At 41.1% G+C, this 25,076-nt stretch overlaps 1 protein-coding gene across 1 annotated transcript; it reads left to right on the top strand.

Moving 5' to 3' along the window:
• Positions 1–1,508: 1,508 nt before the first annotated feature.
• Positions 1,509–24,202, top strand: LOC117447353 (protein Wnt-2b-A-like). Its single transcript, XM_034084061.1, has 5 exons — positions 1,509–2,094; positions 7,395–7,615; positions 8,470–8,747; positions 10,649–10,913; positions 22,219–24,202. Exons 1-5 carry the CDS (start codon positions 1,916–1,918, stop codon positions 22,446–22,448), a joined length of 1,173 nt encoding a protein of 390 aa, XP_033939952.1. The 5' UTR covers positions 1,509–1,915; the 3' UTR covers positions 22,449–24,202.
• The last annotated feature ends 874 nt before the right edge of the window (positions 24,203–25,076 follow it).

Consider the following 25,076-nt stretch of genomic DNA (forward strand, 5'->3'; position numbering starts at 1 on the left):
TTTAAATGACATACTATGTTGTCTCCATTTTGACATCTTCTGTATGTGCCTCTCAGCTTTCAGGACTTGGGGCCTCAGTCCAGACATGTTTGATCTGGACTTTGCTTCAGCCTAAACTCTTGTATCTTATCTTCTGTGTGAATGGGATCTTTGAGATGTTTTCCTCTTGTGTGTTTGTGCTTTTTTCAGGCCTTTGTTTTAGAAAGGTGGTTTTGTGGTTCCTGGAAGTTGCTTGAAGTTTTCCTAGATACACATTTTTCATCCTGCAAAGGGCTCATTGCATCGGTGGAATGTGGTTTAGAAGACATGTAAAATGTAAGTCTCATTCAACAATTATGCAATAGGGTCTGTGCACAATTAAAATGTCCTTTTTGTTGTATGGCAATAAGTACTTCAAAAATACAAATATGTCACTCATGACTGACGCATGTCTCCATCGTCAGCAGTAACTTTTTCCCTATGTTTCCAGTTTCCTTGGCAGTTTTTCTGTCCTAAACAAAAGGGTCTAAGGATGGGTGCTGTCAAATTTCATGAAACAAATTGAATTCTCTGATCGAAACCTCTCCACATTTGCAATTAAATTGTCGAAGTGCCTTGAATGTGTTTCTTGAACCAGTCCAAATCTTAGACATCTCTGGTTAAGAGATTCCAAACAACAGTAAAGATCCTTTCATGCGTTCAAATCTGCAAGAGCATTGCATTACACTGAACCAGCAGGCATATGAAACAATGTCTAAAATGCCCCCTGGGAAGGATTACCCATCTCTATGGAGACACCAAGTTCCTGTTTAATGATGTGTCAAAGTAGGAAAGCTTGACCCCTCATAGCTGCGGGTTCCCAAGCAAAACCTTCTCCTCTGAGCCAAACGCATCAGGAAAGACTTCCCTTATTATTATTATTATTATTATTATTATTATTATTATTATTATTATTATTATTAATTGAAAACACAATCATTTGGTTCCAATACGTAAATCAAAACCAATAATAAGAATCTCTGCAAATATGTTACTTAACATGGCATGTCATAGGAGGCTTTTTGGTTGAGTTGCACAGCATTGTGTTTGGTGTTACAACACTTTTCTTTATGATACTGAAAAATAAAATAAGGTTGACTTTGTAGAAAACAGCCAGTGAACTGTACAAAATGCCAAGGTTTAATCCATGGAAAACAAGTCCCTAGGGAAATATTGCATCATTTAATAAAATAATAGGTGTGTGCTGGCATACTGTATATTATGGTCCATCGTGCTGTTGTTCTAAAGTGGCAACAAGTTGGATGTCTTGGTTTTTAACCCTCGACATTACAGTCAGGGATATTTTTCCATCAAACTAAATATAAACATCTCCCATACTGCTGTCTGTTGGTCTACATACCGCTACTTGTAATTTTCAGACAAAGGGGTGGGGGTGGGGGTTGGGGGGAGGTAGCGGGTCGCAGACAGCTTACGCACTGGAGCGGAGCGCTGCGTGTTTCGGTGCGCATCTTCATTCCGGACTACAGGAGGGAAGGTGCGCACAATGTTTGTGGCATCCTCAGAAATTGGTCTTTCAATCGACTTGTATCTAATTTTAAGCGACTTTTACGGATTTTGCTTCTGTGTTACAGCATCGGATTCTGTACTTGTCTGAAGATTTGGGGCATTAAATTCGGTACGACTGAGGCAAAAAGATGAATGTATGACTTTTAGAGACATGTGAAACGAAGGATTATTCTGCTCGTTTATTAATTAGAATTCCCAACGCCAATGAAGATTATGGATGTACTGACAGAAAATATATTTGGCATTATTAAATAGTAATTGGTGGAGTATAAAACACTGTCCCTCCTTGTGACGGGTTTTTTATTTTCCCGATGATGGACGGCAAACAATCAAGGACTTTCACACCTGGTTGTGCAGCGATTGCCAACAAATGAAAGGAAGAAACATGTTTTGTCTGACGAATTCTCGGAGTTTATCAGACAGCAGCAGGACTATGAGGATCAGACATGGGACAAAAGTCCAACATCACTCCAAACCTATTTCTAAAATACACTTCATATTTATTTTCCTGCTGCTCATATTCACACCGAGGGTGGATTCATCGTGGTGGTGAGTGCGATTTCTGACTTTTATATTGCTGATACTGAGATGAGTTTAATAACAACCATGTGTTAGATTACATACACTTATCTGATAAAAGTATGTAAAACTAATAACCTGAGAAACGTTATAGATACAAAAAGGTCATAATGTCCAACCAAATTCATAAATATAGGCTACTTTCAAGTTTATCCATTATTTTTTTTGTCAGTTAAATGAAAAAAAACATTGAAAGACAAAAAGGGGGTGTGTACCTAACTTTTTTAGATTATTTTAAAACAGTGTTTTTATTTCTGTCATTAAAAAGGATTCAGTTGTTTTTTTCTTGCAAACAAAAAATACTTGTGTAGTCCAATAAAAGGATAAAATGCAACGCTTTCATCTGCAAGGGGATTTTTTTGTTGCTGATGTCATTTAATTATTTCTTTTAAATATCATGCAAAGTGAAATCTTCAGTGCAGCAAAGTGTGTGTGTGTGTGTGTGTGTGTGTGTGTGTTTATGAAGATTAATGGTATTGGGGGGAATCTCCCCTATCCATCAATCTTGCCCAGAGCAAGTGGCAGGTGCAGGCGCTGGCGCATAAATAAATGCCCCTTGATGATTGCTCTTGAGGTTTTAAAGTCTCAGAGGAGGAAAAAAAAAAGTAGCCCCCCCCCCCCCCCCCCCTTATCCCACCCACCTGAAATAGTTGTTCTCACGTCTCAGGACACACTTTTCAAATTATATTTGATGTGTACTTTATATCAAACCAACCACATTGAAGCAGTACACATTTGTACATGTTCTTCCTTTATGTTTGAATTATGGCCCTGCACCACATACCAATCAGCTTCTGATTTACAGACAGATTTAGATTAAACATGCACCCTTTGTAAATAGAGTTATTAAATGGTAATTTCCCAAGAGAGCGGAAAGCATATGTTATCTTATTTTCCATTGTGTAATTCTGTCTTATGCAAATACATTGTGAAAACAACTACGATTAAATAACTTCATTCCAGAGAGAGAGAAAGACGAAGAAACGCTTTGAACGAAAATAAACTTTGTCTTTAATACTTATTTAATCCAGCTTCTCATTGTTGGGTCCTATTTTTAACCATTGAGATAATTTAGATGAGAACCATGTGTCTTGCTGTACAGGACCCACTTCCCTCTTCCCTTCTATGTGTGTGTCCTCTTGGAGACATTCAGGGGTCTTTTGGCACAGCCGATGTGTACAACACACAATAAACACAAGTAGTGCTTCTGCTCTGCTTTACTGCTCAGGCAGATAGTCGTAGTGAAACGGGCCTGGGACAGCCATAACAGGAGTGGAAACTGCCTGCTACGTCCGTTTCTGTCTCGGTGGCCAGGCGACACAAATGTGGCTGCGATTAAGGACTATAATGATATCCGGATGGAGAGTGGAGCGTGCAGGCTTAGAGAGGGAGGTTGGGGGCGGGTGGGGGCGTCTGCATATGGTTCATCTGTGTGGTTGGGAGGGAAAGGCCTGAGCGGTCACTTGCACTGTTGATGACTGTCCTCATGTCCTGTTGATAAGAGTCCCCCCCCCAGTGTCACAGTATCACCAGCATGTGATCCAACCTTTTAAGAGTTGCTACAAAAGTAAGGGATTATGTCTGAATAGAGCAGGAAGCTAAAGCCTGTCACAGGGAGAGAGGTTTTCATTGAACGGGAGGAATTTAATAATCTCTTCTGTCTTGAATATCTGAGTCTCAAGTATAGAGAGGGGTATGTGAAAAAATACGCATGCTAGTAGGAGTTCAATGCTAATGCTAATCTCGTTTGAAAGAGTTGGACATTTTGAGAGATACCGTTATTCGCTTCTTGCTAAGAGTTTGATTTGAAGATTGATATGGCTCTCTTTTCTGTACACTAAATATAAACCTATAAACAGCTGAAGGCTAAACTAGCTTAGCATAAAGATTGGGAACAATTTACAATCTCTGTTCAAAAATAACAAAATCCGCCTACCATGACTGCCGATCTCCCCAACACATTGTATTTTCCTTGGTAACTACAGAAACCAAAGTTAGAAAAGTCAGCAAGTGCCACTTAGTGCAACTAGTCCCAACCAAGAAGTTGTAGATATCAGGAATATCTAGCAGATTCAAATGGTCTAAAGATCTACAGAAAAGTCAACAAACCGTTGAGAAATGGCTGAAATAACATAATCTCTGACTGTAACACTTACATTAAATCATATTATTATTCAAATAAATGACATTTATTTAGCTATTTAAAATGAGGAAAACTATTTGTATTTGGATTTACTTAACGTTAATGTACCACTTCAACACATACATGTAGCTTATTAAGACTATCTATAGAGTGGTGCAGTGACGAGTCCTAAAACCCAGAAGTGAGTTAGCATTTTACCACTACCGGTTCCCTCGTCTCAGAGTCAATGGGATTTCTCCATAGGATTTCTGAAAATAGCTGGAAATAAGGTCTATGATTGACACACATTTAAGAGACAGATCACGTTTTGTTCTACGACATTAAATACATCAGCAGTGACCCGCACTGGGATTTTTTAAGAGTTTACATGTCTGAAAAACGATAGTTGTTAACAAGTGGCTGAATAGGACTACAGAAGTTGTCGAGGACATTGTACGTCATTATGCCGAACAGTCAGTGGCGACTGGTCATTAGGGGCAGGTGGCACAGCCCCACCTAGTGTCAGCAGAAAGTATTAAAAAAAATTATTACAAAAAAATGCAAAAAAAAAATTAAAAAATATATTAAATATATTTTAAGATCATGTTTAATCATCTGATTCGTCTGTACATTGCTGTTTTAGTCTGTGTTCTTCTAATTAGTGTCTACAGTGTGTGCCTATTGAGCTGTTTAGAGCCATGTGGGACAAAACCCAATCCTGCCCCTCCCTCTTACTGTCTAAGTCAGTGGTGCTCAAAATGGGGGGCGCGCCCCCCCCAGGGGGGCACAGAGGCATGACAGGAGGGGCGCGAGAGACCAGGAGGAAAAATGCTTATTAAAAAATATATATATTAAAAGAAAACGTTTTGGTCACCATTAATGTAAACAAATATTTCCGAGGCACACGTTTATATGATCATTATAGTTATAAAAAAATAAGAGAATAAATTAAAACAGGTATGAAATTATATGACAGTAAAAAAAGAATAAAGTTTAAAAGGGTGATTTGTAAAATATCCATAAAGAAATAGTAAATCTGTTTACAGTTCTTTTTCAAATGGATGTGTTGAGAGATGTATCCATAGATCTCTTCATTTTGCTCTCAAAGTGCACCAGATTGATGCTTTTAACTTCCATATTTAAAAATCTTCCCGGGGGAGCTTGCCCCTGGACCCCCCTATGTGAGGTCCACACACCACCTATAAAAATAGCACTTTACCCCTGCTTACACCTATATGCCGTGAGCTGATTATTGAGCTGATTATCGAGCCTTCATTGTAACAGTTCCGGGTACGTTGTGTGGAGGAGTGTTGCAGTAGAAAATTCCACTGTAGCGCCCGGTACATTAATGGGAAACCCTAAATGTTTGAGCACCCTCTATGAAACGTCAAGCTACCCCACAGCACCCCCAAAATAAATCTCTGGCGCCGCCACTGAGCCTGACTATTTGTGTTGGGGGGGGCCCGACTTTTTTTTTTTCAAAGGGGGAGCCTGACAGAAAAAGTTTGAGAACCACTGGTCTAAGTCAATGGTGACTGTAAAAACTACTGCGCATGCTCAGAATATTTTCCTATTTAATGTGTGTGGCAAAAAAATAATGACCATAGGGGCATAGTGCTGCCATCCCCACCATACGTCATCTCACATAATTCAGAGCTGATTGGCTGTAAGTATGTGTGCCACGAAAAGTGTGGTGTGTGAAGAGGAGACGAGAGACGAGTCCTAAAACCCGGAAGTAAGCTGCGCATGGGTTCCCTCGACAAAAAAGCAATGAGATTTCTCCATAGGATTTTAGAAAATAGCTCCAAATAAGATAAAAAAACAAAACAAAAAAAGCTTTGAAAATAATATTATATTTTGATTTAGGTCAAAATATAATATTTGTAAACCTGAAGAGTCAGTGCCAGTTGCTCACCAGCCATGACCTCATGCAGAAGCTTATAGACATCTAAGTTTTTTGTGCCCCACCACTTTTGTACATATAAAAACGCCACTGCGAACAGTAAACACTCCCGCTAAGTTTTCCCTGTTCTGCTTGAAAGCAGGCACCTGCGCTCTTGCAAACTGTTAAAACAAACACTTCAACTTGTACCATTTTGAGTCTGTATTTTTGAATATCGATCTTAAGTTGGCGTGACGTTGAAGTCGTGCTACCCTGCTGTACTCGGCTGTAGTTCGTTTATAGCATAACGTTAGCTTTTTGCTGTTGGCGATTAGATTTATGATTCGAAAATTATAAAAGTAGCGTAGACATGTGGAGATGATCCGGCTGAACAAAACGTGCATTTATCGAACAGGTTTGTTTTCCACAGACCTTGTTTCGAGCTATTTTTAAAAATCCTATGGAGAAATCCCATTGCTTTTTTGTCGAGGGAACCCATCAAGCCCCCAGAAAGTGCGCCGGATTCTGAGGAAAATATTCGTTGTGGCCAAACGGCGGTATTACACTTCCGTATCGTCGCTGGGCCGAAAAGAGTTTTTCCCCCACTTGACTACATTGCGAAAGAGACGTACTGTAAATCGTTTAGATTTTTTTTAAACTACCCAGTATGACACTTGTATTAGCCCTTATTAAAAAACTGTGGTCCTCAAGTTGTACCATGTGGCTAATAACGTTAGTCTGAGTTATTTTTCCTCTGTATTATGAACGCGGATCTAACCCACAGGGACCGCGCCGCCCGCCCCGCAGGCGGTTCATGTGACGTGTGCAATACTACATGAGTTCCTACCTTTACCCATGGATGCACCATAAGAACGGATATATGATTACTTCGTTGACCTTTCGCTCTCTCAAAATTCTGGGCCATTTTGTCTTGCATAGCCAATGAGTCAACTCTCATAGGAATGAACAAGGCCCCGCCTTCCACGCTGTATCCAGTTCTTATTATATATCCATGGGAACCCATGCGCAGTTTATTTCCGGGTAAATACGTCATCCCTGCACCACTCTATTGACAGCAGGGGTATACGTCATAAAACCCATCTGAGAAAACAATGAAAACATTATTTTTATGTCTTAATGTATTTTTCTAAAACTTGAGACAGAAGATAAGACTATACCATTAGTACAGGCTAATATGACAAACAAACATTTTGTGTGACTCTAACCCTACCCCTTGAACTCATTGTGAACTATATGTGTCTGCAGGTACATTGGGGCGCTAGGTGCTCGAGTGATCTGCGACAACATTCCCGGCCTGGTGAACAAGCAGCGGCAGCTCTGCCAGCGGCACCCAGACCTGATGCAGTCCATCGGAGAGGGAGCCAAAGAGTGGATCAAAGAGTGCCAGCACCAGTTCAGGAATCACCGCTGGAACTGCAGCACGCTAGACCGAGACCACACGGTGTTTGGCAGGGTGATGCTGCGAAGTGAGTCTGCAAATGTTTGAATGGGATTTCTATCTGTGTGGTTCTTTGTACGTGCGTGACAGTGTTTGTTTATGTCAGTGACACTACAGTTAATCATCCTCGTAAATGTGTCCGCTGTTACAAGATAAGCAGAGAATTAATAGGGATCTTATTAATTCAACTTTTCCCTATAATACAAACAGAAATAGAAATTGCTGTGCGTGTTTTACCTTCCCTGGAATGAGAGAAGATTGGGAAAGTGAACGGTTTCCCGAAAAACAAGTAGCAGATCGAGAGATCCACATGGGGATGTATAAACAGTAATAGGAGATGTAAATATTTGGGTAGATGTTTCTGGCAGCCAGACAAAGCTTTACTCCCTGACATATCGCCTGTGTTCTGCTTCATTGCGTGAGTAGGAATGAGAGCAGGAGGTGGGTGGGAAAGCCAGACCAAATAACCCCCAAAAATCTCCTCTTGTCTGAAATGAAAACACAGCCCAGTGACTGAGAAAGATGCCATCTGTGCAAAATAAAAGGTGAAAGTAGAGTCGACTGGACTGTGATGTTATAGTTGACATGCTGCTGATCCATCCACCATAAATGGACTAGTTTCTGAGCTCCTGCTGTCTGGAATATATTAGACCAAGGCTAATGTACTCATCAGTACCACCTTGAACCTGGGCACAAAAAGAATAGCTTGAATCTTACCAAAGAGAGAGAGACGAAACCAGTCATGGCGTTTCCGAGAAGTTTTGAACACACATCAAATAGAGAGTATAGCATTACAAAAATCTGCAAACAATCTTCCATTAAACATATTAAACTATTTTCTAAAGCTTTTAACTTCACGATGTCTCTTTTTTGCTCACCCAGGCAGCCGTGAGGCAGCGTTTGTGTACGCAATCTCTTCGGCGGGAGTGGTCTACGCCATTACCAGGGCCTGCAGCCAGGGGGAGCTAAAGATCTGCAACTGCGACGGCCAGAAGCGGGGGCAAGCCAGCGATGACAGGGGCAACTTCGACTGGGGTGGATGCAGCGACAACATCAACTACGGCATCAAATTTGCCAAGGCTTTCGTAGATGCTCGAGAGAGGATGGTGAAAGACGCTCGTGCGCTGATGAACCTGCACAACAACCGCTGCGGTCGTATGGTGAGCAGCAGCTTTAATACTTGAGCTTAGCCACTGTTTTGAAGTTGAGAGATGTATTTCTAGACTTTAAACATGTGTTTGACTATAAGTTACAATAGGCACTTTCACACCGCAGTACTTTTCCCACAAAGGTTCATCAGAACTTAGTTCATGAGAAGTCTTTAGTTCTCATTAACTAAGTACAGATCGCGTTCACACCGGAATAAGTCCCTAGGGGAGGATTATGCAAATGAAGCCGCTGTCACGTCACTTCTTCATCTGCTTTGAGTTTACTGGCAGGCCGCAAACAACTTCACGGCATATACTGCCACCCGAAGTCCCCGGCCGGAAGTCCCCGGAGTTGGGGACTGGCCTTCCGAGTAAATTGGCAGAACGCCGACACCTCCTCATCTCCACCGCTCCCATGTTTTCTTTTGTGTTGCCACAAGTCTCTCTGCGTTTCTGCGCTGGGCTAATGCTATTGCTAATAATGCGAGGATAATAAAATGGCGGCTTCACAACACTTTTTGGGAGTTTTACGGGGCGTGGTTTGCATTCCGCCCAGCCAATCAGACATAGGAACCTTTTTCTCCCACGAAAGTACCTGCAGGAAAACGCTCAAATAGGCATGGGTAATGTAAGTGGTTTAAATTGTATCTATCAAGTATCCCATTAGACATCCCTTTAATACTTAAGTTAGGTAAACCATTGTAATCAGTCTTGCAAATCAAACTTCAGCATGAAAATCCATTTTTGATATCTTCAATATTCTATTATTTTCTTAGCTTATTCAAGAGTTTCCAGAAGAGTTACATATGAAAGCTATATGTTCTTGATTTTTGCATTAATATGATAACACATTTATTTGCCAGACATTTATTTAACTGGATAGGGAAAAGATAGGCTTTCCCAACAGGTGATTTTACATAAAGTCAATCAATCAATCAATGTTTATTTATATAGCCCAATATCACAAATGTTACATTTGTCTCAGTGGTCTTCACAGTGTGTACAGAATATCAGTATGACAATACGACACACTCTGTCCTTAGACCCTCACATCGTACAAGGAAAAACTTCTGGAGAAACCCACAGTTTAAAGGGAAAATGGGAGAAACCTCAGGGAGAGCAACAGAGGAGGGATCCCTCTCCCAGGACGGACAGACGTGCAATAGATGCCGTGTGTAAATCGAAGAGATAATTCATTTTACAGCATCGGTAGACCAAATGTTTGGAAATGCATGTGTCTATAATAATTACTGCCATTTATTTCATTATTCATTCATCATTTCATTGATTTATCTTTGTCTCTAAAACCATGATGTACATATTGTCTCTTTATTTGTTTTTGTCCAATAAGCCTTAAAGAAAGAAAGCTTTATCTGTATTGCAAATGCCGAAGGATATCATTTAATTTAGCTTGAATATGGGCAGTAACGTTAATTAAAAATATTGCTGCTTAGATTTCTGTTGAATGAGCATTTCAGCTAGAAGATCCAATCTTAAACACATTTCTAGTAAATTCCCTTTCACAACATATATTACAATCATGAATATCGCACTATAAACAAATAAACACCATTAGGGAACTTTTAATTTACGTAGTCCTACAAAGATTTTGAGTGTAATCTTAAAGTTAAAGATCTGACATTTAATAGAACAAGAGTATAATGATCTGGGGTTTTGTACAGGCAATGGCAAGGGCAACAAAGTGAGATCAAATATCCCAACAGCATAAAGTGTGAATAGCTTTATCAGAAGTTTTAGTTAAACCCAGACAAGACAGGTATTTCATCAGATCTCTGAAGGAACTTCATTTAAATTAAACTCCAGTCACAGTGACGCAGGACTGATCACACCTTCATCAGGCCACCGGCAGCATTTTAGGATTAACACCCTGTCACCTCTGACCTCTGCTCCAGGCAGTGAAGCGCTTTATGAAGCTGGAGTGCAAGTGTCACGGGGTCAGTGGCTCCTGTTCTCTGAGGACCTGCTGGCTGGCCATGGCTGACTTCAGGCGAACTGGGGACTACCTGCGCAAGAAGTACAACACAGCCATCGAGGTGACCATGAACCAGGACGGGACGGGCTTCATGGTGGCTGACAAGGACTTCAAGGGAAGCACCAAGAATGAGTTGGTTTACGTCGAGAACTCACCAGATTACTGTCTCACGGACCGCCCCGCAGGTGAGTGAAGAAGTGAATGAAGAAGTAGGTTGAGACTATGGTTGTTTAGGTGAAAAGGGGGGACTAATGAGGAGCTCTTTGCAAAGTGATACTTGCAGATAGAGGGTCAAAAATAATATATGATGTAGTCTGTAAATGTATATAGACACATTTATAGCTCAGTCTCACTTTTTAAATCAACATTACTTTTAAAGAGTCAGACATATCTTCCCCTGCATTCCTTCATTTGTAACCATGCTTAAAGGTGGGGTAGGTAAGTTTGAGAAACCGGCTCGAGATACACTTTTTGTTATATTCCATGGAATGCTCTTAACATCCCGATAGCAATGAATATCTTAAGTGCTTTGACAAAAAATCCATAAAACATGTCATCTGTGGAAGCCGTAGCACTGTAAAAAGCACAACCAATCATCTGAGCCGGCCCGGCTAAAATAACTGGATGGCCTACCTGCCTGTCAGCCTTCCATCTGTGCACAAACTTATCTCGTGCCCTCATTGGTCATGTGTGTGTTCCTGTGTGTTGGAGGAGGGGCTCTGTAAAGAAGTGGCAGATTTTTTCCGGCTGTGTATTTTCAAATTCTATCGCACTCGAGCTGGTTTCTCCAAAATTACCTACCCCACTTTTAAGTAAAAAAAAAAAACTTGTCAGTGCTCTCTGGAGGAAAAACTGTTATTTCACCATTTCTAAAATGATTGATTTTTCCCTTTTTCCGCAAATATATACATGCCAATACGAATGTGCAATAAGCCAATATCACCAAATTCCACCTAAGGATCATACCTAAGGGGGATCCTGGCATATTTAAATGAATCGGTATCAGCTAAAACAAACTTCTCAGCTTAACGTTCAATGATTTGACCTTTAACATCTCCTTTAATTCTCAGAGTTTGCTTTACCTTGTTAAGCACTGTGTCTCTCCTCCACTCCCCTTCAACAGAGCGTGAAGGAGTTCACTAGCTTACTGTTAATAGGTTAGGTAAGATAGCGTTGTGCATATGGTACTTCCAGATTCTCCCGCTCCTCCCTGCTGTTGGTTTGTTTGCAGCTTGACAACCAAAGAGTAATGTAGGTGTGTTCACTCAAAGGAAGTGCCCTCTTTCCTTGTTAAAAGGTGATCTTAAAAGAAGCTTATGACCCTCCTTCTTACTAATCTCCATTGTATAGGAATTCATAGCCTTAGGATACATGCAGGGTTATTTTTCAAATCCTTCTTTTGGTCAGTATTAGGCTCCACTCCCCAGAGCCTGAGGGGAATATCTCCTCTTATCTTTTTTCCTTTACTTCAGGGAGACTCTGTTATTAGATTTGGCATCTGATCCTAGGCTTACATTTTACACCCGAGTACATGGACACCTTTGTGTTTGTGAGACTATTCTGTCAGCGTGTCTGCCTGTAAGCCAATACTTTGCAGAACAGTGTGGGAATCATAATGTTTTGTTTAGGACAAATAGAGTGTTGAGAGGTGGTCACCTGCCAACATTAGCAACTCAAAGTTGATCTGATAATAACCCATGAAAGAGAAGAAGAGTGACTAGAATTACTGTATGTGCAATATAAAAGATACATATTGTTTACACTTCAAAAAGAGGTTTCTAATGCCTTTAAAGCTGCACACATTTGTATCATTGGCTCAAATTGTAATTGTAACTAAAGATTATTTTCCTTATTGATGAATCTGCATAATATTTTACACACATCAATTAATAGTTTGGTCTATAAAATGAAAGATGAGCATATATTTGTATAAAATAGAAATGCGTGTGATTTTAAACTGACTGAATTCAGGCTGATATGTTAACCTCAAAACCTGCAACACTTGAAAGTGTTATTTAAAATCTTCAATGTTCAAGGTTCTTTATTTGTCAAACGAACATAGCGTAGTTATGTCGATGAAAATCTTGTGACAAGGCTTCTCCAACAGTGCAACACAAAACACAGATAAACAGAAAAATATAGTGCAAGTAATAAATAGTAAATACAAGAAGAAACATAGTTTCACTGTTGGATCAAAGTGTTGTCTCATGACTACAATACTAAAGATATACAATTATATAAAGGATAACCACACATTCATAAACCTTATTTCCAACTTTATTATGGCAGTGCCATCAATCAGTATTCAGCAAAAAGCTCACATAATCAAACTGTTAAGAATGTCACGAGGCTCAGGACCCAAACGCACAACACCAGAAACAGATCAGAATTAACAAGGTCTTTTAATTAAGGTCAAACACAAAACGCTCACTTGGAGGATCAAAAACTCTAAACCAAAAAACATCTACATGGACTATCAAAAATATACTTCACACGATCAAGGGATGACTGGCAGGCTTGACGAGACAAGACGAACTGACACAAGACAAAGGGAGACGCAGACTATATATACACACTAGGTAATGGGACACAGGTGGCAACAATTAAGGGAGGGGCTGACAATCACACTGGCGGGAAAAACACACCAGGGCAGGAATGTTCTGAAACGAGAGGGAAAGGTTACTACAAAATAAAACAGGAAATCACAAGACAAGGCAAAAGACAAAAAGGACTGAACTAAATAAATTAACTTAACACAACTGTCTAGACACCACAGTACCCCCTCCTTTACGGACGGCTCCGGACGGCCCAGCGAGTTCAGGATGGCTTTTGTAAAAATCCTTTATCAGGTTTTGGTCCACTATGAAGCTAGATGGGATCCATTCCCGCTCTTCCGGTCCATAACCCTCCCAGTCCACTAAAAACTGCTGACCCCTTCCTCGTTTTCTGACCTTCAGCAGACGCTTGACAGTGTAGACCAGACCTCCATCAATGATCCTGGGAGGAGGGGGGGGCTTGGAAGCGAGAACCATTTTGCTTTCCTTGACCGGCTTGAGTTTGCTTACGTGGAATGTTGGATGGACTCTGAGTGATCTAGGCAGGCGCAAACGAACAGACACAGGGTTAATACACTTTGCCACAGTGAATGGGCCTACAAATCTTGGTGCCAGCTTCCTAGAGACTACGTTCAGGGGCAAGTCTCTGGTGGATAGCCACACTTTCTGACCCGGTCTGTACACAGGTGCAGGACGGCGATGCCGATCTGCCGCTTTTTTCATGCGGGCCGAAGTCCTAAGGAGGACCCGACGTGCTGAAGCCCAAATGCCATGACAGCGCCTGACCAATGCGTGTGCCGAGGGAACCATGATTTCTTTCTCTGTCTCGGAGAACATGGGAGGTTGGTAACCGTAGACGCACTGGAACGGGGTCAATCCGGTGGCAGAGGTAGGCAATGAGTTGTGGGCGTATTCTACCCACGTGAGGTGTTTACTCCAAGAAGCTGGGTTTTGGGACACCAGGCACCGGAGGCAGGTTTCCAGTTCTTGATTCAGTCTCTCCGTTTGTCCATTTGATTGGGGATGGTAGCCGGAAGAGAGGCTGACAGAGGCCCCGATGAGGCTGCAAAACTCCCTCCAGAAACGGGAGACAAACTGAGGACCCCGGTCCGACACAATGTCCCTGGGAAAACCGTGGAGACGACAAACATGGTGCAACAACACTTCAGCCGTTTCTTTGGCTGATGGCAGTTTAGGCAAAGCAATAAAATGTGTCATTTTAGAGAATCTATCCACCACCGTGAGGACGGTGGTGTTACCTTTGGATTCTGGCAGTCCGGTGACAAAATCCACTGAGATGTCGGACCAGGGCCGACTGGGGATAGGCAACGGCCTGAGCAGACCCATCTGGGGCCTGGAAGAGGTCTTATTCCTGGCGCAGATGGTGCAGGCGGCCACATACTCCTTGACATCCTTCTCCATAGATGTCCACCAGAACCGTTGCTTGATGACGTACATGTTTTTTTTTTACCCCAGGATGGCAGGTGAGCAGCGAGGTGTGAGCCCATTGAATGACCTTAGGATGCACAGTTTGAGGAACAAACAACCTATTTGGGGGGCAACCCCTAGGTGTCGGGCTCTCACCGTTGGCTCGTTTCACCTCTGTTTCTATTGGCCAAGTTACCGCTCCAACCACACAGTTTAGTGGAAGGATGAGCTTTGGTTCCTTTGCCGAGGGTTCAGGATCAAAAACACGAGAAAGTGCATCTGGCTTGACATTTTGTGAACCGGGTCTAAATGACAAGGAAAAGTTAAAACGAGTGAAGAACAAAGCCCATCTTGCCTGACGTGAGTTCAGTCTCTTAGCTTTTCGGAGGTACTCAAGATTTTTATGATCCGTCCAGACTATGAATGGTTGCTCTGACCCCTCCAGAAAGTGTCTCCATTCCTCAAGCGCTGTTTTGACTGCCAAAAGTTCTCTGTTGCCTACATCATAGTTGCGTTCAGCAGGTGTTAACTTACGTGACAGAAATGCACATGGGTGAAGTTTGCTGTCCTTGGCTGAACGTTGTGACAACACAGCCCCAACTCCATCATTGGAAGCATCCACCTCTACCACAAACTGCCGTAGTGAATCAGGAGTGATGAGAACAGGAGCAGAGGTAAACCGTCTTTTCAATTCCTGGAAAGCTTTGTCGGCCTGTAGAGTCCACAACAACTGAACATGGGTTGAGGTGAGTGAGTGGAGAGGTGCAGCTATGGAGCTAAAATGTCTTATGAAACGTCTGTAGAAGTTAGCAAAACCGAGAAATTGCTGTACCTTCTTCCTGTTGGTGGGTGTGGGCCAATTTGCGACAGCACTGACCTTGCTTGGATCCATCTTGACCTGGTCCGGAGCAATGATGAAGCCCAGGAATGAGACAGAGGTCTTGTGAAATTCACATTTCTCAGCCCTCACGAATAGTTGGTTTTCCAGAAGGCCTTGGAGGACCTGGCGGACATGCTGAACATGGGACTCTTCATCAGGAGAGAATATCAATATATCATCCAGGTAGACAAACACAAAATGATTCAAATATTGTCTGAGCACGTCATTCACAAGAGCCTGAAATACAGCAGGAGCATTAGTTGGCCCAAATGGCATTACTAAGTATTCATAGTGGCCACTGGGGGTATTGAATCCAGTCTTCCATTCGTCCCCCTACCTTATCCTGACCAAGTGATAGGCATTCCTCAAGTCAAGTTTAGTGAAGATCTTAGCTCCTTTTAACAGTTCAAAAGCAGTGGAAATGAGGGGGAGAGGGTACCTGTTTTTTACCGTTATATCATTCAGGGGAGAGTAGTCTATGCAGGGTCGGAGGGATCCGTCTTTTTTACCCACGAAGAAAAATCCGGCGCCAGCAGGAGATGGCGATGGACGAATGAGGCCCGCCTTCAGAGATGAGTCAATGTAATCCGTCATAGATTGTCTTTCAGGACCAGAAATTGAGTATAGACGTCCCTTGGGAATGGGGGCACCCGGTAGTAAGTCAATTGCACAGTCATAAGGTCGATGAGGAGGCAACGTAGAGGCCCGAGTCTTACTGAAAACCTCCCTCAGGTTGTGGTAACAGGAGGGAACATTGGGCAGGTCTGGTAAGTCAGAGGCATGGTCATGAGTTACTTCCTTCGTCTCCACCTCACTACCTGAAGTAACCCTTACTACAGACAACTCTTCAACTTCTCCTGGTGAATCCAAACATGTATGATTACATTCTCTTCCCCACCCTTTCACCCTACCAGAACGCCAGTCAATGTGAGGGTTATGTCTTTTCAACCATGGGAAGCCTAAAATCATAGGGTGTTGTGCGGAGTCGAATAAATGGAATGTCATGAATTCTGTGTGGTTGTGATTTATGATAACCTGGACGGGTTCTGTGTGGTGAGTGACTTGAAACAATAATCTTCCATCAAGGGCGCTGGCATTTAAAGGTTGAGCTAAGGGCATGGTGACAATGTTCAAGCTTTTGGCAAAATTCCAGTCCATAAAACTTTCGTCTGCTCCTGAATCAATGAGAACATTCTGTGTTAAGGTTTGCTTACCTAATTTTACTTGGATAGGAGTCAGCGTACGAGGAGAGTAGTCAGAAGTTAGTCGGCTCACCAGCGCCCTCCTCTTGCCTGGGGAGCCCCGTCTTTTAGTGAGCAAGCGGCCATCAGATGTCCACGATGCCCGCAGTAGAAACACAGGCCCTGGCGGAGGCGCCGTTCCCGCTCCTCCAGTGAAAGTCTTGCTCGGCCAAGTTACATGGGTTCCTCTAATGTGGTGGATGGCGTTGTCAAAGGAGGCTTGATCCAGACCCCTGGAAACGAATCCTCCCCCATCCGGATGCCACGAGGAGGCCCCCTGGAGCTTGGTGAACGAACTGCAGGATGTTCTCTTTCTTTTTGTCTATCCCAGAGCCTATTATCTATTCGTATAGCCAGAGCAATCACAGAGTCTAAATCTTCTGGAAGATCTAATGGAACTAAGTGATCTTTGACAAGGCCTGAAAGTCCATTTACAAAGGCGTCCAGCAAGGCCAGATCATTCCAGCCACTGTCTGCTGCTATTGTCCTAAACTCTATGGCATAATCAGACACTCTTTAATTTCTTTGCTTGAGTTGAACTAGAGCTTTAGCCGCTTCTCTCCCTGGTGCTGTACGATCAAAAATCTTTTTAATGGAATCAGTAAACAGTCCAAGTGATCTGCAAAGGGGAGAGTCTCTAGCCCATTCTGCTGTAGCCCACGCTGCTGCTCTACCAGTCAAGTGTGTTATCATGAAAGCTATCATAGACTGGTCTGTTGGAAAAGCAGAAGGCTGATGTTGATAATGCAGGTCGCATTGGACTAAAAAAGGACGACAGTCACCGGAGAATTTCTCTGGAGATGCGAGACGAGAGCATGAAGAAGGAGTAGGTCCTTGGATCACAGGATTCACAGCCTCAGGCAGGGGTGCAGCTGCGGAAACAGTTTGAGATCCAGCTTCCAGGTGGGCAAGGACACGTACAAGCTGATCTGCCAGGTGGTTTACTTGGCTGTTCACAGATGTTTGGAAGCTTTCTTGACGACCACTCAATTCTCTCACTCCCTGGTCAATTGATTTCAGCTGATCGTCATGCTGAGACAAAAGCGTGCCTTGTGAGCGCAGAGCTGCTCTGAACCTGTCTGGGTCGGCTGGGTCCATTCTTTGGTCAGTTCGTACTGTTAAGAATGTCACGAGGCTCAGAATCCAAACGCACAACACCAGAAACAGATCAGAATTAACAAGGTATTTTAATTAAGGTCAAACACAAAACGCTCATTTGGAGGATCAAAAACTCTAAACCAAAAAACATCTACATGGACTATCAAAAATATACTTCACACGATCAAGGGATGACTGGCAGGCTTGACAAGACAAACTGACACAAGACAAAGGGAGACGCAGACTATATATACACACTAGGTAAGGGGACACAGGTGGAAACAATTAAGGGAAGGGCTGACAATCACACTGGCGGGAAAAACACACCAGGGCAGGAATGCTCTGAAACGAGAGGGAAAGGTTACTACAAAATAAAACAGGAAATCACAAGACAAGGCAAAAGACAAAAAGGACTGAACTAAATAAATTAACTTAACACAACTGTCTAGACACCACACAAACCGTAGTACTGAACCTAGCAGCACACGGTTATTAACGGTAGGGTAGGTAATTCACTTCAGAAACACTTTTTGTTATATCCCATGGAATGCTCTTAACATCCCGATAGCATTAAATGCTTTGACAATAAATACATTAAAAAAATTCATCCGGTCCGGCTAAAATAACTGGATGGCCTACCTGCCTGTCAGCCTTCCATCTGTGCACAAACTTATCTCGTGCCCTCATTGGTCATGTGCGCGTTCGTGTGTGTTGGAGGAGGGGCAGATTTGTTCCGGTTGTGTATTTTCAAATTCTAGCGCGCTCGAGCTGGTTTCTCCAAAATTACCTACCCTACTTTTAAGCAGTTTTTTAAGCACTAAATAAGCATGTCTTTTTTAAAAACATTTTTTTTTTAAATGTACTCATTTTTAAATTGATATATGCAACCTGATCTCACCAGAATGCGTGACTCCACCACGACTCCTTAACACCACAATGCGTGGTGGAGTCACGAACTTTGTTACATTTGCGTGTCGGCACCACGCAAACAACCCCAATGTAAAGTGAATGAGGCTCCTTTGTCGTGGTGCACACACGCATTTCTACAACGTCCCGCAGTGAGCTTTTATTCTATACAACGTTTTTTAAATCTACTTTATAGCGTGTAGTAACTCACGGGAGGCTTCTTTTATTTTATTTGTATTCATAATTATTTTTATTTTTCGTCAGAATGTAAAAATTACATTAGTTACAAATTTGTGTTCTCAAAAAACAGTGCATTGTGTGTAATGCAACTGTGATTTTTATTAAATTAGTTTGTTTTTAAGGAAGGCCAAAGCTTCAGCTGTGTCAAATAGATTGTTCCCTTTAGTTAACGTTATTTAAAAGATAATTATCATGTCTTGTATTACGAGCGTCCATTCCCATTGGATAACGGAGAATTTTACACCCGGAAGTAAGTATTCTCCTTACTGTCGATTGATTTTACAGTGATATCTGCACTACTCATCGACTAAAAAACACCAAATTGTCCTTGTTAATTACACAACATTGATTGGTTTGAATTGTGTACAATGCTTTTGTATTTTCCCCCTTCGATTCGGAGAAACAAATATTTTTTCGGAGTTTTTGGACGGCAGAAGACACTACACTACCCAGAATCCTCAGCTATCGTTTGGGACTACACCATGAACCCCGTGATCAGCCCTCAAGCTCTTTGATTGGTTGACCTCCAACTGCATTCCATATGAAAAAAAACGTTTCGTAAAAGAGAAAATCATACTTTATTCAGCAGTGCTTGCTTTACTCTTTGATAGTCATCACATGAATGCATTGTAATAAATGGTTTGGTTGCATTAAATATTACACATCTGTCTTAGTTCTTTATTTATCTACAGAGATCGGGCATCAGCATAGACCGGAAACTATTCTTTTACCGTTCCGTTTTAATTTCACAATAAAGTTAGTAGTAATATTTTGTTTTGATATTATTGTTTTTTATTAACTACTAGACGACTGGGTCATGTTAAGACCATCTTTTTTTGGTTGCTATGGATTTTTTCCATCGCTTTTGTGTTACAAATATCAAAACAATAACAAAATAATATTCGTCGTAAACTAAACCGGAAACAGCAGTATATTTTATTTTGTTAACACTGTAAACTTGACAGCCTTTTAACCTATGCTTTTAACCCAAACCACCTACTGGTTAAAGCACGTTATTACACGTTTAGAGTAATTGCAATGCAGGAAGATTGTGTTGCTTTTTAATGACTGTTTAAAATGCCTTTTTCTTAATGTCTTTCATTTTTGTAACGCACTTTTGAATGTGTTATATTTTATGAAAACATTCAAATATTAAGAGTACATACAAAATAGTGGGAAAGTAGAAGGTCAATTATATAAATATAGAATAGAAAATATCAAGAAGATACTCAAATGATATCTAGAGTAAAACAGTTTAGTGCCTGATAGGAGGATGTGCAAACTAATAAGGCTTTATTTAAAGAAATGTGCAGAATACGACAGTGTAATGGTGGAGGTACACACATTGATAGATGTCTTGTAATGCACTGTTGATGAACCTGTGACCTAAGTTTGTCATTCATTGCATAATTACGCTATTGTGTATATGATATGTCAATAAACCTTAGAAAATCTTTAAATCTTGAAAGGGATGTGCAAAATAGCAATTATATACAGTCTTTAATGAACTATTAGAGAATAACGAGTAATGAATATGCTTTAAACGGATCTGCAGATAAATATTTAGTCTTCTCAAGCACCAACTATCAAATATCTCTCCTGATTGTTGGCACTTGACAATCACCTTCACTGAATTTCATTCAGGTGTAACTAAAGTCTGATTTAAGGCTTGTTTATATTTCACATCATTAATCCAAATCTGTAAAGTAACTAAAATAAATGTAGTGGAGTAAAAATACCAGGTTAACCTTAAAGAAAGCCCTCAGGATTATAAAAGACCACCATCACCCCAGCCACAAACGGTTCTGTCTGCTGCAGTCTGGCAGGCGGTACCACAGCATCCGGACTAAAACCACCAGACACAGAGACAGCTTCATCCCACAGGCCAGAAGACTATTAAACACCTGAACTTAGAAATAACATTCATCTGGCTGCTACTTAGAAATTATTTATCTAATATATCATATTCCAATCACTTTATAGACTCTTATTGCACTATTTTTTCTGTGTATCTGTTTTATTGCTTAGCACTGTTGGAGGAGCCTGTGACCTAAGGGGGGGGGGGGGGGGGGGGGGTAGGACACGTTCGATTCCTGTTTTGAATAGTGTGCCGTCGATGGGTTTCATTCCATTTCAAAGTCCTTTTGGACGCTCTGTGTGTAAGAGTCGCGCATCCAATCACAGAGGTTGAGGACTGATCACGGGGTTTGTCAAGCTAAGCACATGGTGTAGTTCCAAACGATAGCTGAGGATTCTGGGTAGTGTAGTGTCTTCGGCTATCCTAAAACGCCGCAAAAATATTTGTTTCTCCGAATCGAAGGGGGAAAATACAAAAGCATTGCACACAATTCAAACCAATCAATGTTGTATAATTAACAAGGACAATTTGGTGTTTTTTAGTCGATGAGTAGTGCAGATATCACTGTAAAATCAATCGACAGTAAGGAGAATAGGCTACTTACTTCCGGGTGTAAAATTCTCCGTTATCCAATGGGAATGGACGCTCGTAATACAATACAGAGGACATGATCATTATCTTTTAAATAACGTTAACTGAAGGGAACAATCTATTTGACACAGCTGAAGCTCTGGCCTTCCTTAAAAACAACTAATGTAATAAAAATCACAGTTGCATTACACACAATGCACTGTTTTTTGAGAACACAAATTCGTAACTAATGTAATTTTACATTCTGACGAAAAATAAAAATTATTATGAATACAAATAAAATAAAAGAAGCCTCCCGTGAGTTACTACACGCTATAAAGTAGATTTAAAAAACGTTGTATAGAATAAAAGCTCACTGCAGGATGTGGTAGAAATGCATGTGTGCACCACGACAAAGGAGCCTCATTCACTTTACATTGGGGTTGTTTGCGTGGTGCCGACACGCAAATGTAACAAAGTTCGTGACTCCACCACGCATTGTGGTGTTAAGGAGTCGTGGTGGAGTCACGCATTCTGGTGAGATCAGGTTGGATATATGATATGGTATAAAATAAAATAAAAATGTCAGCCCCGAAAAAGGTTTTTACAATGTATGGTGGGCTAATAAGGGGCATAATCTATACTGACCAACATTGTTCTGAACCACATTTGTGGTTTGCAAGCATTTAAAAAAGTATATGCATTTTCTTACAGGGTCCTTGGGCACAGCAGGCAGAGTGTGTAACAAGTCCTCGAGAGGCACAGACGGCTGTGAGGTCATGTGCTGTGGGCGGGGCTACGACACCATGCGAGTCAAACGGGTCACCAAGTGCGAGTGTAAGTTCAAGTGGTGCTGCGCTGTGGAGTGCCAAGACTGCGAGGACTTGGTGGACGTTCACACCTGCAAACCCCACAAGCGACCCGATTGGCTGGACATAACCTAACGAGTAGGCTTGGCCAATCACAAGCCGCCACTGACTCAACCTGCGCGCTAATGACTGCAATTTATTATAGGATATATAATTGGGATTTCCTGACTGTAATTCCTCCTGCTTTTGATCTTCTGACACTCCCTAGAACAGAGACTTCACAGACCTTGATGCTAAACTGGAAATTAGGCCCAGTTCCTGATTGTCTGCTGCTTTAATAGTGTTTCTGAGAATTTGTTGAGCTTTTTTAACACAAACTTTGAATCTTTGATACAAAATGGCAGAACATCATATTATTCTGTTGTAAATGCACCCTAGTTTAAAGAAGTGATATGAACAATACTGTCTGCTTGTTTTACAATGTGTAAAATGTGTGAGAACTTGACATACTGCTATACTGATGATCATAACAACTATTTCACCTGAAGAGAAAAATATACAGAACGAAAGATGGGGGAATGTTTTAAGATATTGTAAAAACACTGTCTTTGTATCATTTAAATGATATTGGAATGGTTCTGCTACAAATCATTTAAAATACAAAAGACAGTTGCTGCTAATGAGTGGAGAGGGCGCTGGTGAAGAAGTTAACTAAAGGAACAAGATCAGACAATCACACTGTGAACCGAAAGGAACGACAAACAAGAGACAACTTCAGTCCATCAGTTAAAGTGGTCGTATAGTTGCTGCAGAGATGTATTTAGCTCGTTTTGGGGAGAAAAAGGACAGGAAAAATTAAGCTTCATTTGGACTGTTTTCTAAAAGGGTTCAATGTTTGCATGTTTGACAGTCTGAAATTGGTCTAACACATTCTGGCTGTTTTGCCTTAATGTGAACTTTATTATTTCTACCTCTGGTTCTTTGTCTTTGTTTTCAGGTTTTGTTTCATTGTTCCATTTAATTAGGTCAATCCGGCAAAAAATGTATTCTCTGTCTGTAAAGACATTACTACAACACAAGGGCCTATGTAGATCATATACTGTAGGTGCAAGTTCACATTGGATTTTACCGGAAATTCAACTGTTTACCTGATCATCAGAGAACAAAAAAACAAAACGAATTTGACCTGATTACTTCCAAAAGGTGTGAAATGCAGTTCCACACAAACTGCTGTGTATTGATTTTGTCTCTGGTCAGTCTTAAAACTCGGATTTATTATTAAGAAACGGCCCCTCCTGGATCTTATATAATGTAAACCTTAAACAACATGCATGCAGCTGTTTTCAATCTGAACCCCCAGTCAGGCATACCCTCAGTCCTCTTTACCGACTTACATTTTCTCTTGGTCAATTTTTGTATTCAACCCTCATGCCTCTTGTTTGACGACAGTAATCTCCAGAAAGCTGTGGAAATGTTCTTTGGCATCTTCCTTAATGCTTGATGAGATGCAGCTTCTTTATTTTGTTTCTGTATAAAAATAACCTCTTTACATTTTGTATTGATGCTGTCCTAAGTTCAAGACGGCTTTTAAAGCAATGGATTATGGTGACACATGTCAGATTTAAAGATGATGAACTTATTCATGATGTCAGTTAATTATGGTGGTATAGAGCTCATTTTGTATTAGCATCACTGTGATTACCATCTTCCACAGACACCGCCGCTGTTTATGCTGCCGATAACATTATGCCCTCAAATAAGAAGGCCTTACAAAATACATTTAAAGTTCATTTATATGCTGCTAAATTGTAATAGATCCTTAATAAAACTGAACAGCAAGATACATACTGTAAAGCTGAATATCCTAATTATAAAGCATCAAAACACAACGTTTCTGTTTATGCTTATATCTGTATGAGGTCTTGTTTCAAACCGATTCAGCTTTTCTCATCATCACTTGCTCTTCGTTGCAGTTGCAAGCAGACAGTAGCATGTTTTTTTCTGTCAACCACTTTTGTTGTGACAGAAAAAGTTCACAATGCAAAACGTATGCAACAGTGCCTTCAATCCTTTGTGAACACATTCACTGGCTCAGGCTAGTTTGTGAGAAGTGAAGTATTTAATGAAAGCGGGCCAAGAAGTTGCAGAAAGAGAGGAGAGGTAGCGGCAGGCCCCAAATTTGACTTTTCAACATCTGGTAACGCAGCCAGACATCATGCTAGGCCATTGGAGACACAACCCTCAGAGGGGTTTATAGATCTAAATGAATCTGACAACAAGCTGTGGATTCTGAGAGTCAACAAATGTTTTCAAGTCCACGTAATGAGGAGGGGAGCCAAAGCTAAGTGCTTTGAACAAGGCCAAATGACACACTGTGTCAAACGTTCACAAGTCAAAAGTTAATTGCAAACAAAGGAGTCTGTTTTGAATGTAAATGAAGAGCCTGTTGGCTGTGTTTTTCTTGAAGATTAGAAAGGTGAGAGCTGTTCACATACAGTGGGGGCCAACCTCCAAAGTTCATATTTCTATTCCCCAGTTCTTCTGACTGTGATAGAGCACAACACTGACGATATCAGTATATTTCACATTTGATTCCTATAAAACACATGGGGAAACCCCTGGGCCTTCACTGATCCGTTTATAGATTTGGATTGTAGAACTGATAAGTCAAGAAATTCCCAATGGCCAATCATTTGGATAATGGATTCATTATTTTTTTTCAGTATTTTTTAAATGCCAATTTCAGTCCGTTAAATAGATATT

The sequence above is a fragment of the Pseudochaenichthys georgianus genome, chromosome 5 (assembly GCF_902827115.2).
Source record: "Pseudochaenichthys georgianus chromosome 5, fPseGeo1.2, whole genome shotgun sequence".
Lineage (NCBI taxonomy): Eukaryota > Metazoa > Chordata > Actinopteri > Perciformes > Channichthyidae > Pseudochaenichthys > Pseudochaenichthys georgianus.